Source organism: Mobula birostris, chromosome 2 (genome assembly GCF_030028105.1).
Source record: "Mobula birostris isolate sMobBir1 chromosome 2, sMobBir1.hap1, whole genome shotgun sequence".
Taxonomy (NCBI): Eukaryota; Metazoa; Chordata; class Chondrichthyes; order Myliobatiformes; family Myliobatidae; genus Mobula; species Mobula birostris.
The window spans coordinates 122,093,850-122,113,235 of NC_092371.1; the positions used below are offsets into that span (position 1 = coordinate 122,093,850).

A 19,386-nucleotide genomic window follows, 5' to 3' on the forward strand; every position below is an offset into this window, starting at 1 on the left:
AAGAAGCGTAGAGCTTTGAGACCTTCCTGATGGGGGATGTAAGTATATAGGGACTGGACATCCATGGTGAAAATAAAGCGGTGGGGGCCAGGGAACTTAAAAACATCGAAAAGTTTAAGAGCGTGAGAAGTATCACGAACATAGGTAGGAAGGGATTGAACAAGGGGGGATAAAACCGTGTCGAGGTATGCAGAAACGAGTTCGGTGGGGCAGGAGCAAGCTGAGACAATAGGTCGGCCAGGACAGGCAGATTTGTGGACCTTGGGTAGGAGGTAGAAACGGGAAGTGCGAGGTGTGGGAACTATAAGGTTGGTAGCAGTGGATGGGAGATCCCCTGAGGGGATAAAGTCAGTGATGGTGTGGGAGACAATGGCCTGGTGCTCCTTAGTGGGGTCACGATCGAGGGGTAAATAAGAGGAGGTATCCACGAGTTGTCGCTGTGCCTCGGCCAGGTAGAGGTCAGTACGCCAGACTACAACAGCACCCCCCTTATCGGCTGGTTTAATAATAAGGTTAGGATTAGTGCGGAGGGAGTGGAGAGCAAAGCGTTCCGAAGGAGTGAGGTTGGAATGGGGACAAGGTGCGGTAAAGTCGAGACGGTTGATGTCCCGTCGGCAGTTAGCGATAAAGAGATCCAGAGCAGGCAGAAGACCAGAGCGGGGTGTCCATGAAGAAGAGGAGGGTTGAAGACGGGAGAAGGGTTCATCGGTGGGGGTGGAAGAGTCCTTGCCGAAGAAGTAGGCTCGGAGACGGAGACGGCGGAAGAAGAGTTCCGCATCATGGCGAACACGGAACTCGCTGAGGTGTGGGCGAAGGGGGACAAAGGTGAGGCCCTTACTGAGGACAGAGCGCTCTGCCTCCGACAGTTGAAGGTCGGAGGGGATGGTAAAGACCCGGCACGGATGAGAGCTGGGATCAGAGGGGGGAGGCTGGGGGTGTCAATGGAGAGGGAGGGTTGGGGTGAGAGGAAGATGGAGCCTCTGAGGGCCCAGGAGTTGACGGTGGGATCTGAGGAAGACGGGGTTGCGGAGTGGTGGTGGGGGAAGGGGAGACGGGAGTCACAACAGCAGCACATAAAGACCCGGCCTGGAGTTCAAGGCTGGAGTCGCAGTTGGTGGTTGCGCAATCGCTTTGAATGTGTCCATCGTCGTTGCTGGAGTCCGGGTTTTGAATATGCCCTGAGGTGTTGGAGCCGGCGAGATCAATGGCAGAGGCAATCTGAAGTTCGTGCCTGCTAGTTTCATGGCCAGAGAAAGCGATTGGCGAGAGCCGACGCAGACTGGGAGACCGCTTTGCTGAACACCTACGCTCTGTCCGTCAGAGAAAGCAGGATCTCCCAGTGGCCACACATTTTAATTCCACATCCCATTCCCATTCTGACATGTCTATCCACGGCCTCCTCTACTGTAAAGATGAAGCTACATTCAGGTTGGAGGAACAACACCTTATATTCCATCTGGGTAGCCTCCAACCTGATGGCGTGAATATTGACTTCTCTAGCTTCCGCTAATGCCCCAGCTCCCCCTCGTACCCCATCTGTTACTTATTTTTATACACACATTCTTTCTCTCACTCTCCTTTTTCTCCTTCTGTCCCTCTGAATATACCCGTTGCCCATCCTCTGGGTCCCCCCGCTTGTCTTTCTTCCCGGAGCTCCTGTCCCATGATCCTCTCGTATCCCTTTTGCCTATCACCTGTCCAGCTCTTGGCTCCATCCCTCCCCCTCCTGTCTTCTCCTATCATTTTGGATCTCCCCCTCCCCCTCCAACTTTCAAATCTCTTACTCACTCTTCCTTCAGTTAGTCCTGACGAAGGGTCTCAGCCTGAAACGTTGACTGCACCTCTTCCTAGAGATGCTGCCTGGCCTGCTGCGTTCACCAGCAACTTTGATGTGTGTTGCTTGAATTTCCAGCATCTGCAGAATTCCTGTTGTTTGTGACTGTATTCTGTTTGGCCTTTTAGAACTCATTAATTTTCCTCGAGGAAGTGTCGGTACTGGAATTGGGAGCCATCCACTGGCCTTCTCGGTTCTCCACTCTCAGTCCTGATGCCGAATTGACCCAAAACACTGACAACTACTTTCCTCCTACAGATGCTGCTTGATACGCTGAGTTCTTCCAGCAGACTTCTTAATTTTCCCTTTAAAAAAAATCTCTCTGTAGTGTTCTTGCGCAGTGTGTTGAAACAAGTTAAACTGGAGCCAATGAAGACAGAGTCGTAGTAAGGTTAACCATTTACTGTTCACTCTTCCACATTAACATCGTATGGTAAAAACTGTTGATAAAAAAATACAAACATATACAGTGTCTGTTTCATTCTGGAGATCACGTGCGCTCTTTTCTTTTAGTGAGTGTCTCCAGCCGCCCCGAGTAGCGGGCGAGGAGGTTTCGACAAACCGCCGCCGGGCCCGAGCCCACCCCGTGTTTGAAATTGAAAAGCCAACACGCACACCGGTTCCTTTAACAGAAACTGCATTAATATTTTTACTTCAAATACTTTCTTATGAACTTACGGTGTTGCTTCTATAATGTTTCTTTGTGGGTAGAAACGGAGCTCTTCACGATCATGCTGCACACATGGCACCCACCTTTACACCTTCCCCAACCGCAGGTTACACATATGACACAGCGAAACTGGAAGTGATGTCACCACATGCCACGATATACCATAGACAATGAATTTACCTTTGTTATACTGTACTTAATTACCAACCCTTAACTTTAACTAGAAAATAGTTACAAGCAAATCATTTAAAGCGTAGACCCAACAAGGTCAAATAAATGCCTTAAGGGCAACACACTCTCTTTTTGTGCATTTCCTTCTGTTATTCTCTGTGTTTATTTCCTTAGTTGATTAATGAAAGGGCACATTGGGCACAATGCTCATATGATCCTAGATGGGATGTTGACATTGTTGTACTATTACCTTTTGTTGTTCCAAAAATCTACAGTGCAAACATAGTACAGATGAACAACTATATCATCCAATGTTTCTCATTAAATTGACTTTATTTCTTACATCATTCACATACATAAAGAGTAAAAATCTTTACGTTACATTTCCGTCTAAATGTGTAATCATAGTAATTTATAATAAATAGAATAGTCAATGTAACATAGAAATACACAGAAAGTACTATCAATCTCTAGTCAATTATCACCTACTAATTGTTTTTTCAGTTTATCTCAGAATCTGTTCTGGTGTGGAATACTTATGATAAGCAAATTTAGGCATGTGTTTTCTGTTCCAGACTATGCTCTTTGGACATAGGATATATAATCACACAATTTTATATTACACCATGAGCTACAAAAAGATTCAAAGACCAAAAACTACATTAAAAATTAACTATGGTTAACAATAACAACAGGAATTCTGCAGATGCTGGAAATTCAAGCAACACACATCAAAGTTCCTGGTGAACGCAGCAGGCCAAGCAGCATCTGTAGGAAGAGGTGCAGTCGATGTTTCAGGCCGAGACCCTTCGTCAGGACTAACTGAAGGAACAGTGAGTAAGGGATTTGAAATTTGGAGGGGGAGGGGGAGATCCAAAATGATAGGAGAAGACAGGAGGGGGAGAGATAGAGCCAAGAGCTGGACAGGTGATAGGCAAAAGGGGATACAAGAGGATCATGGGACAGGAGGTCCAGGAAGAAAGACAAGGGGGGGGGGGACCCAGAGGATGGGCAAGAGGTATATTCAGAGGGACAGAGGGAGAAAAAGGAGAGTGAGAGAAAGAAAGTGTGCATAAAAATAAGTAACAGATGGGGTACGAGGGGGAGGTGGGGCCTTAGCGGAAGTTAGAAAAGTCGATGTTCATGCCATCAGGTTGGAGGCTACCCAGACGGAATATAAGGTGTTGTTCCTCCAACCTGAGTGTGGCTTCATCTTTACAGTAGAGGAGGCCATGGATAGACATGTCAGAATGGGAATGGGATGTGGAATTAAAATGTGTGGCCACTGGGAGATCCTGCTTTCTCTGGCGGACAGAGCGTAGATGGTCAGCAAAGCGGTCTCCCAGTCTGCGTCGGGTCTCGCCAATATATAAAAGGCCACATCGGGAGCACCGGACGCAGTATATCACCCCAGTCGACTCACAGGTGAAGTGCCGCCTCACCTGGAAGGACTGTTTGGGGCCCTGAATGGAGGCTGGTGGGGTGGTAGGTGAGGACCAGGGGAACCCTATTCCTAGTGGGGTGGTGGGAGGATGGAGTGAGAGCAGATGTACGTGAAATGGGGGAGATGCATTTAAGAGCAGAGTTGATAGCGGAGGAAGGGAAGCCCCTTTCTTTAAAGAAGGAAGACATCTCCCTCGTCCTAGAATGAAAAGCCTCATCCTGAGAGCAGATGCGGCGGAGACGGAGGAATTGCAAGAAGGGGATGGCATTTTTGCAAGAGACAAGGTGAGAAGAGGAATAGTCCAGATAGCTGTGAGAGTCAGTAGGTTTATAGTAGACATCAGTGGATAAGCTGTCTCCAGAGACAGAGACAGAAAGATCTAGAAAGGGGAGGGAGGTGTCGGAAATGGACCAGGTAAACTTGAGGGCAGGGTGAAAGTTGGAGGCAAAGTTAATAAAGTCAATGAGTTCTGCATGCGTGCAGGAAGCAGCGCCAATGCAGTCGTCGATGTAGCGAAGGAAAAGTGGGGGACAGATACTTGAATAGGCACGGAACATAGATTGTTCCACAAACCCAACAAAAAGGCAGGCATAGCTAGGACCCATACGGGTGCCCATAGCTACACGTTTAGTTTGGAGGAAGTGGGAGGAGCCAAAGGAGAAATTATTAAGAGTAAGGACTAATTCCGCTAGACGGAGCAGAGTGGTGGTAGAGGGGAACTGATTAGGTCTGAAATCCAAAAAGAAGCGTAGAGCTTTGAGACCTTCCTGATGGGGGATGGAAGCATATAAGGACTGGACATCCATGGTGAAAATAAAGCGGTGGGGGCCAGGGAACTTAAAATCATCGAAAAGTTTAAGAGCGTGAGAAGTGTCACGAACATAGGTCGGAAGGAATTGAACAAGGGGTGATAAAACAGTGTCGAGGTATGCAGAAATGAGTTCGGTGGGGCAGGAGCAAGCTGAGACAATAGGTCGGCCAGGACAGGCAGGTTTGTGGATCTTGGGTAGGAGGTAGAAACGGGAAGTGAGGGGTGTGGGAACTATAAGGTTGGTAGCAGTGGATGGGAGATCCCCTGAGCGGATAAAGTCGGTGATGGTGTGGGAGACAATGGCCTGGTGCTCCTTAGTGGGGTCACGATCGAGGGGTAAATAAGAGGAGGTATCCGCGAGTTGTCGCTGTGCCTCGGCAAGGTAGAGGTCAGTACGCCAGACTACAACAGCACCCCCCTTATCGGCTGGTTTAATAATAAGGTTAGGGTTAGTGCGGAGGGAGTGGAGAGCAGAGCGTTCCGAAGGAGTGAGGTTGGAATGGGGACAGGGTGCGGTAAAGTCGAGACGGTTGATGTCCCGTCGGCAGTTAGCGATAAAGAGATCCAGAGCAGGCAGAAGACCAGAGCGGGGTGTCCATGAAGAAGAAGAGGGTTGAAGACGGGAGAAGGGGTCATCGGTGAGGGTGGAAGAGTCCTTGCCAAAGAAGTAGGCTCGGAGACGGAGACGGTGGAAGAAAAGTTCCACATCGTGGCGAACACAGAACTCGCTGAGGTGTGGGCGAAGGGGGACAAAGGTGAGGCCCTTACTGAGAACAGAGCGTTCTGCCTCCGACAGTTGAAGGTCGGAGGGGATGGTAAAGACCCGGCACGGATGAGAGCTGGGATCAGAGGGGAGAGGGGGGAGGCTGGGGGTGTCAATGGAGAGGGAGGGTTGGGGTGAGAGGAAGATGGCGCCTCTGAGGGCCCAGGAGTTGACAGTGGGATCTGAGGAAGACGGGGCTGCGGAGTGGTGGTGGAGGAAGGGGAGACGGGAGTTACAACAGCAGCACTTGAAGACCCGGCCTGTTAACAATATCTGCTTAGGATCTAGCAAATTATCTGCAGTATTAGCAGTTTAAATTCAATATCAATTATCTTGCCAAAAGAAAAGCTTTTTCGCCCAATGATCCAAAATTATTTAAATCACTTTTTGTTAACACCTAGAATTTCCATACAGTAATACTGATAATATAATTGGAGTCATTTTTAGCACCAGTCCTTTGAATGACATCTTTAGATGGATAGAGCTATACAGATGCAGCCACTCCTTTCCTAATTTGGTTATTCATTTATGTCAGTTGGGCAAAGTGGTTGTCTTAGACAATGACTCACTGCACCCAATAGGCAAGTTCGAGTTTCAACTGGGAAATTAAAGTCTGAGCCATTGGCTGCTTGAACAAATACAACATATTCATGACCTGCATCATGATTTCTCAGTAAAACCTATTAGCATGAGACAATTTCTGCATTTAAGCAAAGCTAGTAGAAAATTCCTTAGAGAGTAAAAGAACTACATTATCAACTGTTGGCAGAAATTCTGTGCTGTAAACTGGATCACCACCTTCTCTGTGCCTGACAATGTAACACAATAACAGGAGGGATTTATGGAATTAAAGATGTACAAGTCGACCTTCACTAATCTGGCACCATTGGGACCTGAGGAGTGCCGGATCAGTGAAAATGCCGAATTACAGAAGGATCACATTAAGCATAATCAGTGCCGCATTATCGAAGGAACCAGATTACAGGTAGTCAGATTAGTGAAGGTCGACCTGTATTGTCAAATTCAACATGTACTTTGCTGTCATAGAACTTGGTTTATACACTGATTAGTTAAATAAACCCTTTAGTAATCAATATTTGCAAATGAAATGCTTTGACTATCAGATATGACCTACTGAGGGGAAGGTTTAAAGTTATTAAGATACATAGTAAAATTCAATTAGAAGTTTAAGAGTTCCTGAGTGAGCTATTGTTAATGCACTGGACAGTGTACCGCCCATCTTTAGTGATAAATTATGAATACAGAGAAATATGGAATTACTCACACACCCAATCTCCCCATTGAAAACAGGGTGTAGACACAGGATACACCATTCACCCAGATAAATACTCTACTTTCTTTTATTTGACAGGAAACGAGAATATGACACAGAGGCAAGCGTGAGCCAGAAATTCTACTGGCTATTGGATTATGGGTTCAGCATTTGAAATGTTTCCACATTAGCTGTGTTATTGATTTCACAATTTTAACTTTTTTGATAAACTAAGAGCACACACCTCTCCCTATCATCAGGTCCTATTTTTGCCATCTGCTGAGAAACAAACTAGTCTCTAGATACTAATATGAGCCAAATCATTTAAGTTTGACAATGAATCCAGTTATAATAGTTAATTCTTCCCTCCAAAATGGTCCAGCAAGCTACTCATTTCAAGGCACACAAGAAACAGGCATAAATATGTGACTTTACAATACCTACACATGTTGAAAGTAGTAATAAGCTCTACACTATTTGAATTATTTTAAACTCCAGAATACATCTCAATGACAACATAAAAATTACTTTGAAAATGTTAACAATTATTTAAGAAACTCACGATAAAAATTTTAAGTCAATGCTTTGTCTCAAATGAAAGAGGCAAATTGCATCCCTTCCCCAAATCCCATTGCTGCATCATAGTAAAGAAACATTGAGGATTATAGTTAATTGCCTTTTCGATCACTAACAGTTGACTTTTGCATAAATTCAGGTTTCACACATCTTTAAATTAACACCTATTTAACTAGTTGGCTTAATAAACACTGGTAAAACTTCAGTTAAGGGTCACATCAGAGCCCCAGGATCTGAGCAATGCTAGATTATTCAGAGACAATCTGTGGAGCACGTAAGAATAAAATTATAAATCCTAAAATAAAACTCACATGGAGCATCGTGGGTTCAGGCAGAAAATCAATATCTTCTCCAAAGATGAAATCTGGAGGAAGGTCTGGATAATGACAGTTGAAAATAATGTCCCCTTGAAAACAAAAAGCCAAAATTCATTTTATTAATCATGAATTAATCATGAAGCTAGACTTTACAAAGACTCAAAACAGAGGCAATTTGACACTCTGGTCAGGATTCTAATTTGGCAGTTTTGCCGAAGGGTCTCGGTTTGAAATGTCGACTGTACCTTTTTCCATTGATGCTGCCTGGCCTGCTGAGTTCCTCCAGCATTTTGTATGTGTTGCTCGGATTTCCAGAATTTCCAATCTGTTGAGGATTCTAATCTAAACTGGCTAAATTAATAAAATCTACTTCTTTTCTGTCAATTCTTTTCCTCTACCTCTTCCCGTCAAGGCATTGACATCCTACAGGGACACACATCTACAACATTATGTTTATCCATGTCAACTTTAATCACCATTGAGTCTTAATAATTCTGCAAGTTATTCAACCTGGAGATAATAATCAAATCAATGCATACAGGGCAGTGGTCAGGAGTTAGCAATTCTCTGTTCTCAACTCAAAAGAGTCTGTTGTGCCATTCAATGAGAATATGGTTAAATTTCTACCTATCGTCCACGTTCCCCAATTCCATGCTGTCCGAAAATACTATTCATTCCAGCCCTGAATAAACTTAATAATCGGGTATCTGAAATTCCTATTAGTGAAATACAAAAGTTCACAGCTTTCAGTAACACATTTACACATCAGTCTGAAATAGGCCATAACCTAATCTGGGACTGCCCCAAACTCAACTTTGTTAGCAAGAAGCAGCAATGCTGCCAATCTGTTTCAGAACCTTCTACATTTCAATGAGATCACCTCGCATTACTTGCAACTGGAATAGACTGATCTTACTCACTTTTATACGGTAAAGACCTGTAGCAGATTTCCTATAACTCTGATTCTTCTTTAGTTTGCCTCATTGATTCTAAATGCAATGAAATTCTTACTTTGTCTGTTGAGATCACTGAATATTTTTAAAATATGCCCATTTGGCATGGACAGAAGAGTGCTGCACATATTCTGATATCTGTCCTAACTGACTATTTGCTGCTACTTTACAAAGTTTTCCTCAACATTGCAAATTAATGCCCTTTATTTGCAACTCAAAAATTCAGATTCTTCTTCTTTGATATGACGTAATAATTATGTATTCATTCATATATCTTAAATGTAGACAGGACATTAACTCTTCAACACAAAGTTTATAAAGGGGCACCAATGTTTGTGATAAATTTAAATTTTAGAAGGCATTTGACCAGGTGTTGTATCAAAGGCTATTATGAAAAATAAAAGACCATGATTTAAGGAGGCAACATATTGGTGTGGATATAGGATTCACTGGAGGAGGAGAAGATGGCGGCATGACGGCAGCGCGCATGGCCACTTCAGTGGTGATGTCTGTTATCTGTCAAGTAGGGGACTGTGCACAATTCTGATTTGATGGAAACGGACATGAGAGTACGGAGGAACATCTGGAAAACTTCTGAAATGTTACTGTGTGGTAACCAGAATCTCCGGGGCAGAAGGCCCCGAAATCCTCAGCTTTGCTTGTTTCAGCGGCCGGGGCGAGGTCGAAGGCGCTCGGCAGAGGATGGCGCTCGGGAGGCTGTATCGGAGGGGCTGGTCGGAGGCTCGAAGTTTTCGGACGGATGGGCTCAGTGTCGGCTGTGGTCGGCTGCTTCCGAGGCATCAGCAAGTTGACAGTGCCTGGAGGTTTATGGCAGGGAGTTTCTCCCTTTGCCGCCGCTATCGGGGACTCAGGAGTCGATCGACTCAGGGACTTTGAGACTATTTTTACCATGCCCATGGTTTGTTCTTCATCAAGTTATGGTATTATTTTGCACTGCTGTAACTATATGTTATAATTATGTGTTCTGTCAGTGTTAGTTTTTGGTTTGTCCTGTTTTCTGTGATATCACTCCGGAGAAACGTATCATTTCTTAATGCGTGTATGCATTTCTAAATGACAATAAAAGAAGACTGAGTGTTCTCATATCTACTAGGAAACAATGGACATAAATCTTTTTTCAGATTGGCAAAATGTAGTGAGTGGTGCATTACAGGAACTGGTGCAAGTGTTTCAACATTTTATGAATGATTAGGAATAAAGTTAGCAAGATATGTTTACAAGGGGAGACTGTAAGAAAACATAGATAGGTTAAGTGAGTGGACAAAGATCAGGTAAATGAGGTAATAACACGGGAAAAAGTGAAATTGTCTACTTTGATGGAAAAAAATAGAGAAGTATATTATTTAAATGGTGAGAGGTTCCAGAGGTCAGAAATGCCGAGGGATCTGGGTGCCCCAGTGCATAATTCACAAAAGGCTAGTGTGCAAGTAGGAAGGCTAACAAATTCCATTGTTCATTATTGGGAAATTGAACAAAAGGAGGGAAAGTACAGAATTGGTCAATAAAAGTACAATATTGGTCTTCTTATCTGCTGCAAGATGAAAACATTTTGCAAGCAGTATTAAGGCTCAATGGCTGAATGGATGGGTTGCTTTGACAGAACTCATTGGATAGAATAGGCTTTTGACTGCTAGAGAAAGCTTGACTAAAAACAAAATTCTGATGGGGTAGATATGTAGTAAATGTTTCTGCTTATGGAGAAATCTGGGGTCATTGTTTAAAAATAAGGAAGAGATGAGGTAGAGATAAACTGCTAAGTGAAATTACCAGGAATATGCAGGAATGCAGACAAATAGATTAGCCACTATATCATCTTCTGCATTCACAAACATTACTTCATATTTTAACTTACCATGCTGATTGAAAACATTTTGCATTTTAAATTGCTTTGTCAACATAAATCACTGTTACAGATTCCAGTTTAACTACCACCTCAGCAACTGGAATATGTATTCATGTAATCACTTCAGTATTAGCAAATCTTCCTGGAATTGCCTTGAGATACAAGCACTTGATGACCTATACAAACCTTTTCTGCACTGTATTTCAAGGTTTTCTATAGCATTTTGATACACCAAAATGAATGATGTGAGGTTTTTTTGCTAAAACAGGCCAAAGCCACAAAAGCTTAAAGTAGTTTAATGAATACTTTCACTGTCAAACTCTTTCGCACCATCACTCCCACCTGTCCTCTGCAAATGAACTCCTTTCTCCACAATTACACTTCATTTTTTAAAAATTCCAAATAAAACAGGTCTAACTTTATTTTGAGCCATTTGTGGTAAGGTAACACTCCCATGCCATGAATTAGCCAAATGAGTCTCTTCTAGACTGCCTCTAACATTATTATATCCTTTCTTTATTATAAACCAAATTAATCTTATAATTTCAAATAGCCACAAATTTAGAGGAAATGAATACCTGTCGAATTTAGTGAAATTATTGCAATACTTTCAATTGGAAACTAAAGCGACAATATCACAAAGAAAACTGATGGTCTGTTGAATGTCACAATTACAGAAAAAAATAGACCATGACTTGGAAGAGGTACTACTTTCTTTCAGAGTGGTAAATACATGAATTTTAGGAATAATATTCAATAAGTCAAATTCAAATGGTGTCTTTAATGGGTGTGGTATTAGGAGACTAGTTAATGATGTGTTTTTAAGGGCTGCAAGGATAAATCAGTAATCTGCAGGTCAGTGAGTCTAAAGTCAGCAGCAGGAAAGCTGCTGGAGAGGATTGTGAAAAACAGAATCTCACTGTATGTGGGATTAGGAATAATCGGCATGGCTTTGTGCATGGAAAATCATGTCTCTTGAATTTGTTTTTTTTTTGAAGTGATGAACCAAAAGGACAGGGTGGTACATGTTGTAAACATAGACTTTAGAAAGGCCTTTGATAAGGTCCGCATGGTAGCCTGGTCCATAAGATTACAGTACATGGCACCCAGGGTGAACGAGCCAAGTAGATATAGCTGTGGTTTGGTGTGAGGAAGCAGAGGGTGATAGTGGAGGACTGCTTTTCAGATTGAAGCCTGCGACCTGTAGTGTGCCGCAGGGATCACTGCTGGGAACCCTGCTGTTGATTACATATATTAACAATTTGATCGAGAATGTAGATGGCATGATTAGTAAGTCTGTAGATGACACCAAAATCAGCTGTATAGTAGACAGTGAAGAAAGTTGTCTAACATTATAACAGGATCGAGATCAAATGGGAATGCGGTTAAAAGAAAGGCAGATGGAATCTCTCTCTCATTTTGCTAAGTTCAACAAAGCAGGTCATACATAATGAATAACAGGATCTTGTGGAGTGCTCTATGACAGAGAGAACTAGGGATACAAGTACACAGTTCCCTGAAAGTGGTTACACAGTCAGAAAGCATGTGACACACTCTGCTTCATCAATGAAATCATGCTGATTGGAACATCATGTCATGGCCGTACAAGACAATGGTAAGACTGCACTTTAGAAATGCTGCCTGCAGTTCTGGCCACCTAACTACAGGAAGGATGTGCTAAAGCTGGAGAGGGTGCAGAGAAGATTCTCAAGACTGTCGGTGGTACTGGATGGCTTAATTTAAGAAAAGAGATTGTTAAGGCTGAGACTGTTAACCCTGGAGTGAAGGAGGCTGAGTGGTGACCTTTTAGACTTATAAAACTGTGAGGGTCAGAGATAGGGTGAATGGTCACAGTCTATTTTTCCCCAAGATAGGGGAGTCTAAGACTAGTGGCCAAAGTTTTAAGGTGAGAGGGGAAACATTTTTTCCACAAAGACTGCGAAGGATGTATGGAAGAAGCTGCCAGAGGAGTGACAGAAGTGGGTGCAATTGCAATTTTCAAAAGCTATTTTGACTGATACATGATTACGACAGGTTTAGCACCAAACACAAGTAAATGGGGTTAACTCACGTAGGCACCTAGGTCGGTGTTGACAAGTTCAACTGAACTGCTTGTCTGTGTTGTATAACTCTATTACTTTAATGTATAATAAATATTCACATATTCACAGGCACTTCACAAATACAAACCTCCATGAATTGATGATCCTTTAAATTACATCAAAACAGCTAATAGCAAGATTGAGCAAAAGCTTCAGCAATGGAGCACTTTTAGATAATGAAGGAATTGGAAGAGTTGAGAAAAGGAATCCTGGACTTCATTATTCAGTTTTGTTCTTTTGGACTATGTAAGTATTTAGCATGCATGTGCACAATCCTTGTTATGCATATGCATGCAGAACGAGAAAGGGGAGAATAATGGGATGTAAAGGTGGCAGCCGTCAGGTATTGAAAGGAGATGTTGAAAGTAAAGTTGGTTAAACAAAAGAAAAACATGTCCTTGTTGTTTGGGCATTAACATTCATAACAGAAATATGAAAAACTATTCAAATAACAGATGTGGAATATATATGCATAGAAAGTCAATAGAAAGGAGAAATCAGGGTGGTGAATAGTAGGATTGACAATAGTAAAGAGCAAGGCAGCAAAAGATATTTCAAAATGTGGATAAGCACACTAACTGGAAATATCATTGAAAGCAATACAATAAACTCTTAATCCATTGGAGAGTTAATAGTCTGCAGATGCTGGAATCTGGGGCATAAAAATAAGCCACAGGATGAACCCAATAGGTTAAGTCGCATCTGTGGAGCAAAGGATAGTCGTCATGAACCTACGTAGTGACCCTGATAATCCACCATTCAACTGTTAACTGCTAATGATTCAGTATCTGGCTCACAAGGTGAACTCTCCTTTGCTCCCTTTAAAATCACTGAGGCCCCTTTTCCTGCTTTCCTTTAAATTCACCAGATTCACTGAAAACATTGTATTACTGTCTTACCTCAAAACAAAATGGGATAAAGTGGTTAGGGCTTTAATAGGAGTGACATCAAATGACCCATAAATCTGGTGTTTCAGCATCACAAAAATCCTATGGGTGTTGAATTTGTGAAATTTTGCTGTATATCTATACAAGGGGAAGCATAACTGAAGATTTGAGGAGCATAGAGCTAAAGATCAGGAATGAAATACATAATATCTCCTAAGGAAACAGCTTGTGTTTGTGACAGAGAATTTAAGATAGTATTTTTAATTTGTAAGTCAAATTGGACAAAGTGTGAACAATCTGATGCAAGTGAGACAGCAACTGTTAGATGTCTGCAGTTGGTCTAACTGGAGGAGATTGTAGCTTCATAAGAAAGAATGTCAAAATAACATCAATGCTACAAGGATATAAGAGAGGAGAAAAGTTTTGTACTAACAGCATGCAATAGCTTAGCCAATTATCTACTCATGATTATGCAAAAGTTGTGACAAGCAAAATGAGGAAAGGTCTACGTGGAGGTAGGGGCATGAGGGAAGATCTAGAACTGAAGTGTAAGCCAGAGCTATAATTAGACTGATAAAAATGGAGGACAGTCTTCTTGAGCTGGATAATAGTAGGTGTTGAGAAGGATGGTGGCAAAGAGGGATAAAACTAGGTTTGACTTGTTTTGAGGTGGTACGAATGGCAACACTGAGGATTAGAATTGTGGAAAAGATGGGGCAAATGTAACAATTTTACATGTATAAGGAGATAGTGCAGTGAATGGGATTCAGGTAGAAGATCAGACACGAGCTTAACAAATGACAGAACATGATCATACTGTTGCTTCCATTTCGAATAATTTTTTTCTCCTTTGCTTCAACTACAACATCAATCTGAACTGCTATTTTGTTGATGGCACCCTAAAGTAGAACTGCTTTTTAAGTAGTCCCAGGTCAGGAGGAGTAATAATTTTTAGTGGATGGCATGATTGTGCAGCTGCAATCTATAACTCTATCACAGTGCCAGCCATCGGGTTTTAATTCCTGCTGCTGTCTAAAAGGAGTTTGTACATTCTCCCCATGACTGTATGGGTTTCCTCCGGGTGTTCTGGTTTCCTCCCACATTCCAAAGACATACAGGTTAGTGTTACTAAGTTTCAGCACGCTATGTTGGCACTGGAAGCATGATGACACTTGCAGACTTAGTAGACTGTCCCCAAATCCTCACACTGTTTTCGTTGTTGACGTAAACAACAAATTTCACTTCATGTTTGCTTGTACATGAAACAAATAAAGCTAATCTTTAGAAATCTATCTTTAGTTTATATATGTACTTAATCAAAGATGCACAGCTGAATGAATGATAAGTCACTACTGATCTACATACTACTTTATATGGATCATTAACCTTTTAATCCACTGTTTACTGATGTATGAATGTAGATTTTTCGCACTTGATAGATTAATATACTATGCAGTCAGCCAGTTAAAGGAATCCAAGCAATAACTCACATACAACAGCTCTTATATTACTTCAGCCATGTGCTCTGTTCCCCATCTTAATCATGGCGGAAGTACTATTAAAGTCATCCTATTGAAAGTATGCAAATGATGAACAGAGACCACACCAGGAATACTGTGTACAGCTCACATCTCCCTGTCCAATTAAGAGTATACTTGTGATAGAGGGAATGCAGCAAAATTGCATCAAATTACTTTCTGATATGTGGGTGTATTTTCTGACGAGGTTTTATGGACTGGGCCTATACTTTCTAGATTTTGGAAGAATAAAAAGCAATTTTGTTTTAACACACACACAATTCTGACAGGGCTCGAAAGACAAGTACAGAGATGGTATTTCCCCTGATTAGTGTTTAAAGCCAGAGATCACAGTCTCAAAATAAGGATCAAACTTTCAGGACCAGGTTGAGGAAACAGAACCAAATCTTTGGCATTCTCTCAAAGGTTGTGGAGGTTCTGTGGCACTGAAAGAAAAAATCAATCATGATCTTATTGAATGATGGAGGGCAAATGGCTTGCTTCGGCTTCTATTTTTGTTATACAGGTCACCTCTGACCTGGGCCGAGATTTATGTGCCGGACAGCACCTAATTAATTAGCTTGCTTATTTTGGCTTTTTTCTTAAAGATGTGCTGGGTGCGTCCCAGCTACCGCTGCATTCTCAGCGAATTGGTATCAGTCAGCGGCCCGGAGGGTGGGGGCCACTGCACCACCCCAACCTCCGACGACTCAACCAAACACACAATCATCAGTGTGCTCGATGTCTTCCCGATTCCCGTAAGTGATACTACACTGTACATACATTATTTCTACTTTATATAGGCTGTGTATTTTTAGGTGTTATTTGGTATGATTTGGCAGCTTCATAGCTTAAAGGTTACTGGAGAGTGCTTGCGTGAGATTTTTGCTACGGAGAACAGTGCAGGCAATGATTGTAGATAAGTATTTATACTTTATATAGGCTGTGTATTTATCATATCATTCCCTCTTTTACTATATGTTACTGTTATTTTAGGTTTTATGTGTTATTTGGCATGATTTGGTAGGTTATTTTTGGGTCTGCGAACGCACACAAATTTTTCCCATATAAATAAATAGTAATTGCTTCTTCGCTTTAAGACCTTCCGGCTTACGAACCATTTCACAGGAATGCTCCACCTTCGGATGGTGGGGGAAACCTGTATCAGACAAAGGTTCACCAGGTTGATTCCAGAGATGAAGGGGTTAACCTATGAGGAGAGATTGAGTTGCCTGGGACTATACTCTCTGGAGTTCAGAAGAATGAGAGAGGATCTTATAGAAACATACAAAATTTTGAAAGGGATAGATAAGATAGAAGTAGGGAAGTTGTTTCCATTGATAGGTGAGACTAGAACTAGAGGACATTGCCTCAAGATTCAGGGGAGAAGATTTAGGACAGAAGATGAGGAGAAACTGTTTTTCCCAGAGAGTGGTGAATCTGTGGAATTCTCTGCCCAGTTGAGGTTTCTTCAATAAATATATTTAAGATATAGTTAGATAGATTTTTACATAGTAGGGGAATTAAGGGTTCTGAGGAAAAGGCAGGTACATGGAGCTGAGTTTACGGACAGATCAGCCATGATCTTATTGAATGGTGGGGCAGGCTCGATGGGTCAGATGGCCTACTCCTGCTCCTATTTCTTATGCTCTTATGTTCTAAAGCTGTTTCAATATAAAACTAGCAAACTACTAAAAATGGAATAAGTTTCTCTATTCAGGTTAACGCTTCACAACCCCATTGAGAATAAATTGCCATGGCAAGTAACTGCTACCAGCAGGTACTTGTTCTTCGATCATCACTGAAGTGAAGGAACAATGTATTCTAACTGTCTTTATTATATTCATGCAAAACACAGTAGTGCATTAAGTTCTTCAATAAGGTGTGGAAGGGGTGGGTGTGAGATCATCTGAAAGGGCAAAGAACCAGAAAGCCAAAGTGAGGGTGTTGAAAAGAGATGAGAGGGATGTACTTGGGAAGATGGCCTTGGCATAAAAAACTACGTTTGTACTATTCGAACACTTCCACTGATTGAAGGATGCCTGCAATGTGCTGCCAGGGATGGTAGTTTAGGCAAATATGACAGAGGTGTATAATAGGCTCTTATGCATATGAATATGAAGAAAGTGATAGAATAGGGTCATTGTGTAGGCAGAAGGGATAAGTACAGTTTGGTATTTAATTACTCGTTTAACACAGTATCATCGGCCATTGGGTCTGCTCTTGTGCTCTACTGTTCTGTTCTATGTACAATGACTGCAGACATCCCACCTCTCCCGGAAGTTCCGGGAGTCTCCCGCATATTAATAGTGGCTCCCTGATGCCCGCAAATTATATACAATATCACGGAAATAAATTCTTTTGAGAGCGAGAGCGCGAGAGAGAAAGCAAGCAAGAGAGAGTGTGAAAGCGACCACGAGAGAGAGCGTGCGCGAGAGCGAGAGCAAGCAAGCCAGAAAGCGAGAGCACCCGAGTGACCACGAGAGACAGCGAGAGCGCGCCATGGCAGAGTGTTCCAAAAAAAGAAAATATAAAACATACGTCACCCCAGACTACCCTAAAGTGTACCCCTGCCTAATAGGGGTCAAAAATAATGACAGTGTTGCTCGCTGCGCTGTTTGCAACAGTGACTTTTCTTTTGCCCATGGTGAGTTAAGACTGTAAAAGACATGTTGAGGTGAGTTTAACAGGTGTCATTCGTTCATTAGTATAGCTAACGTTATTTAAATTAGCTGGCTAGCTGCTCAGGAGCTACTCTGTTGCAGACATCCCACCTCTCCCGGAAGTCTCCCGCAAATTGATGGTGCTACCTCTCTGAAATGAGTTTTTGCAGGATGGGATGTCTGTGACTGGTGCAATTAGACTGGACATGCTCAGAATGAAAAAACCTCAACTGCTAGTTTCTGGTACACTAAGTATTGATTTCAAATAGGCTTTTCTTCAGCACTTGAAAAGTCTTTGGGTTCACATAATTGTTTGAAAACCACTGACTTATGCAAGTTGTGTATGCCCCTGAGCATTATCATCAAAGAGCAATCAATTTTCTGGCCTGTGAAGACATATAGTATGAAACAAACCCTACAATCCTCCACATCCCTGCCAATTGTCAGGCATGCAATGACACTAATCCTATTTTATTTCTCAGAATAACTCCCTTTACCCTGATTCATCTGCTTTCTATCTATGCCAAGGACAATTCAACTATCAAACAACACATCTTTAGCACGTTGGGGACAGCAGGTGAACTGGGGGACAGGGAGAACATGCAACCTCCACAGAAACAGCAGAAATCAGAATCAAATCTGGGTAACTGGTCTAAGACCATTGGATATAAGAGCAGAATTAGGCCATTCAGCCCACTGAGACTCTCTGCCATTTGATTATGGCTGACTTCTTTTTAACCCTTTTTTTAAAAAGATGGCGCTGGTAACTGGCGACTTTGCGCGTGCTCTCCCGAGCAAACTGCCCTCTCCACCATCCTATACCCGAGAAACCCTTCTAAACCTCAAATTTAGCAAGATAAAGATCAACAACACCCTGGTGAAGCTACTGACCCAGCTGGAGACCACCACGCCGGAACTGCTTCTTAAACTCCAGACCGCACCCGGACCCGACCAACGAGGCGCACCACGTTCCTGGAGACCCATGGTCTACTACCGTGCCGGAGCGCCTGGAGACACGGCCCCTTCCAACCAGCACCTCTCCAGAGCAGACCACCACACAGAAGTGACGGCAGAGATCTCAAGGTGCCCCAGTCGCTTCCCCGGAGCGACCACTGTAAAGCCCCGTTGGTGGCCATCCACAGTTGCGGGAAGTGAGGCCTCTGCCGCTGACCTCGGAAATCGAGCCCGAGGCTCGGTTGGAGCGGAGGCCTCTGCAACCGTGACTCGGCTTAAGGAAGGAGCCTGGCCATCCGAGATTAAGTGTCGGCTTCGGGTACCGACCCAATCGACAGCCCGAGCCTCCGGCAGCTGGAAGCGGCAGCGGAGCCTCCCCCGTTACTCGGCCCGACCTGGAGTGTCCGACGACGCGACCGGGCAATCGATTCCCACGGGCAGCGTCCACCAACATCAAAGAGCTGACAACAGCACACTGCATCGATGGAAACCTGGAAAGATGCACTATTTACCGAGGAAGCATGGGAAAAGAGCTGGGCTGTTGGTCAGATTGAAGCTGAGGGGCTTCAGGGTCCTTATGCCCACCA

General features: G+C 42.9%; 1 protein-coding gene across 1 annotated transcript in view; it reads right to left on the reverse strand.

The window, feature by feature from the left end:
• The window catches only part of babam2 (BRISC and BRCA1 A complex member 2), a 226,559-nt gene that overhangs the window by 183,704 nt on the left and 23,469 nt on the right, over positions 1–19,386 (reverse strand). The window contains exon 4 of the mRNA XM_072247241.1: positions 7,854–7,948. Coding sequence (XP_072103342.1) covers positions 7,854–7,948 — 95 coding nt within the window. The remainder of the gene's footprint in view (positions 1–7,853; positions 7,949–19,386) is intronic.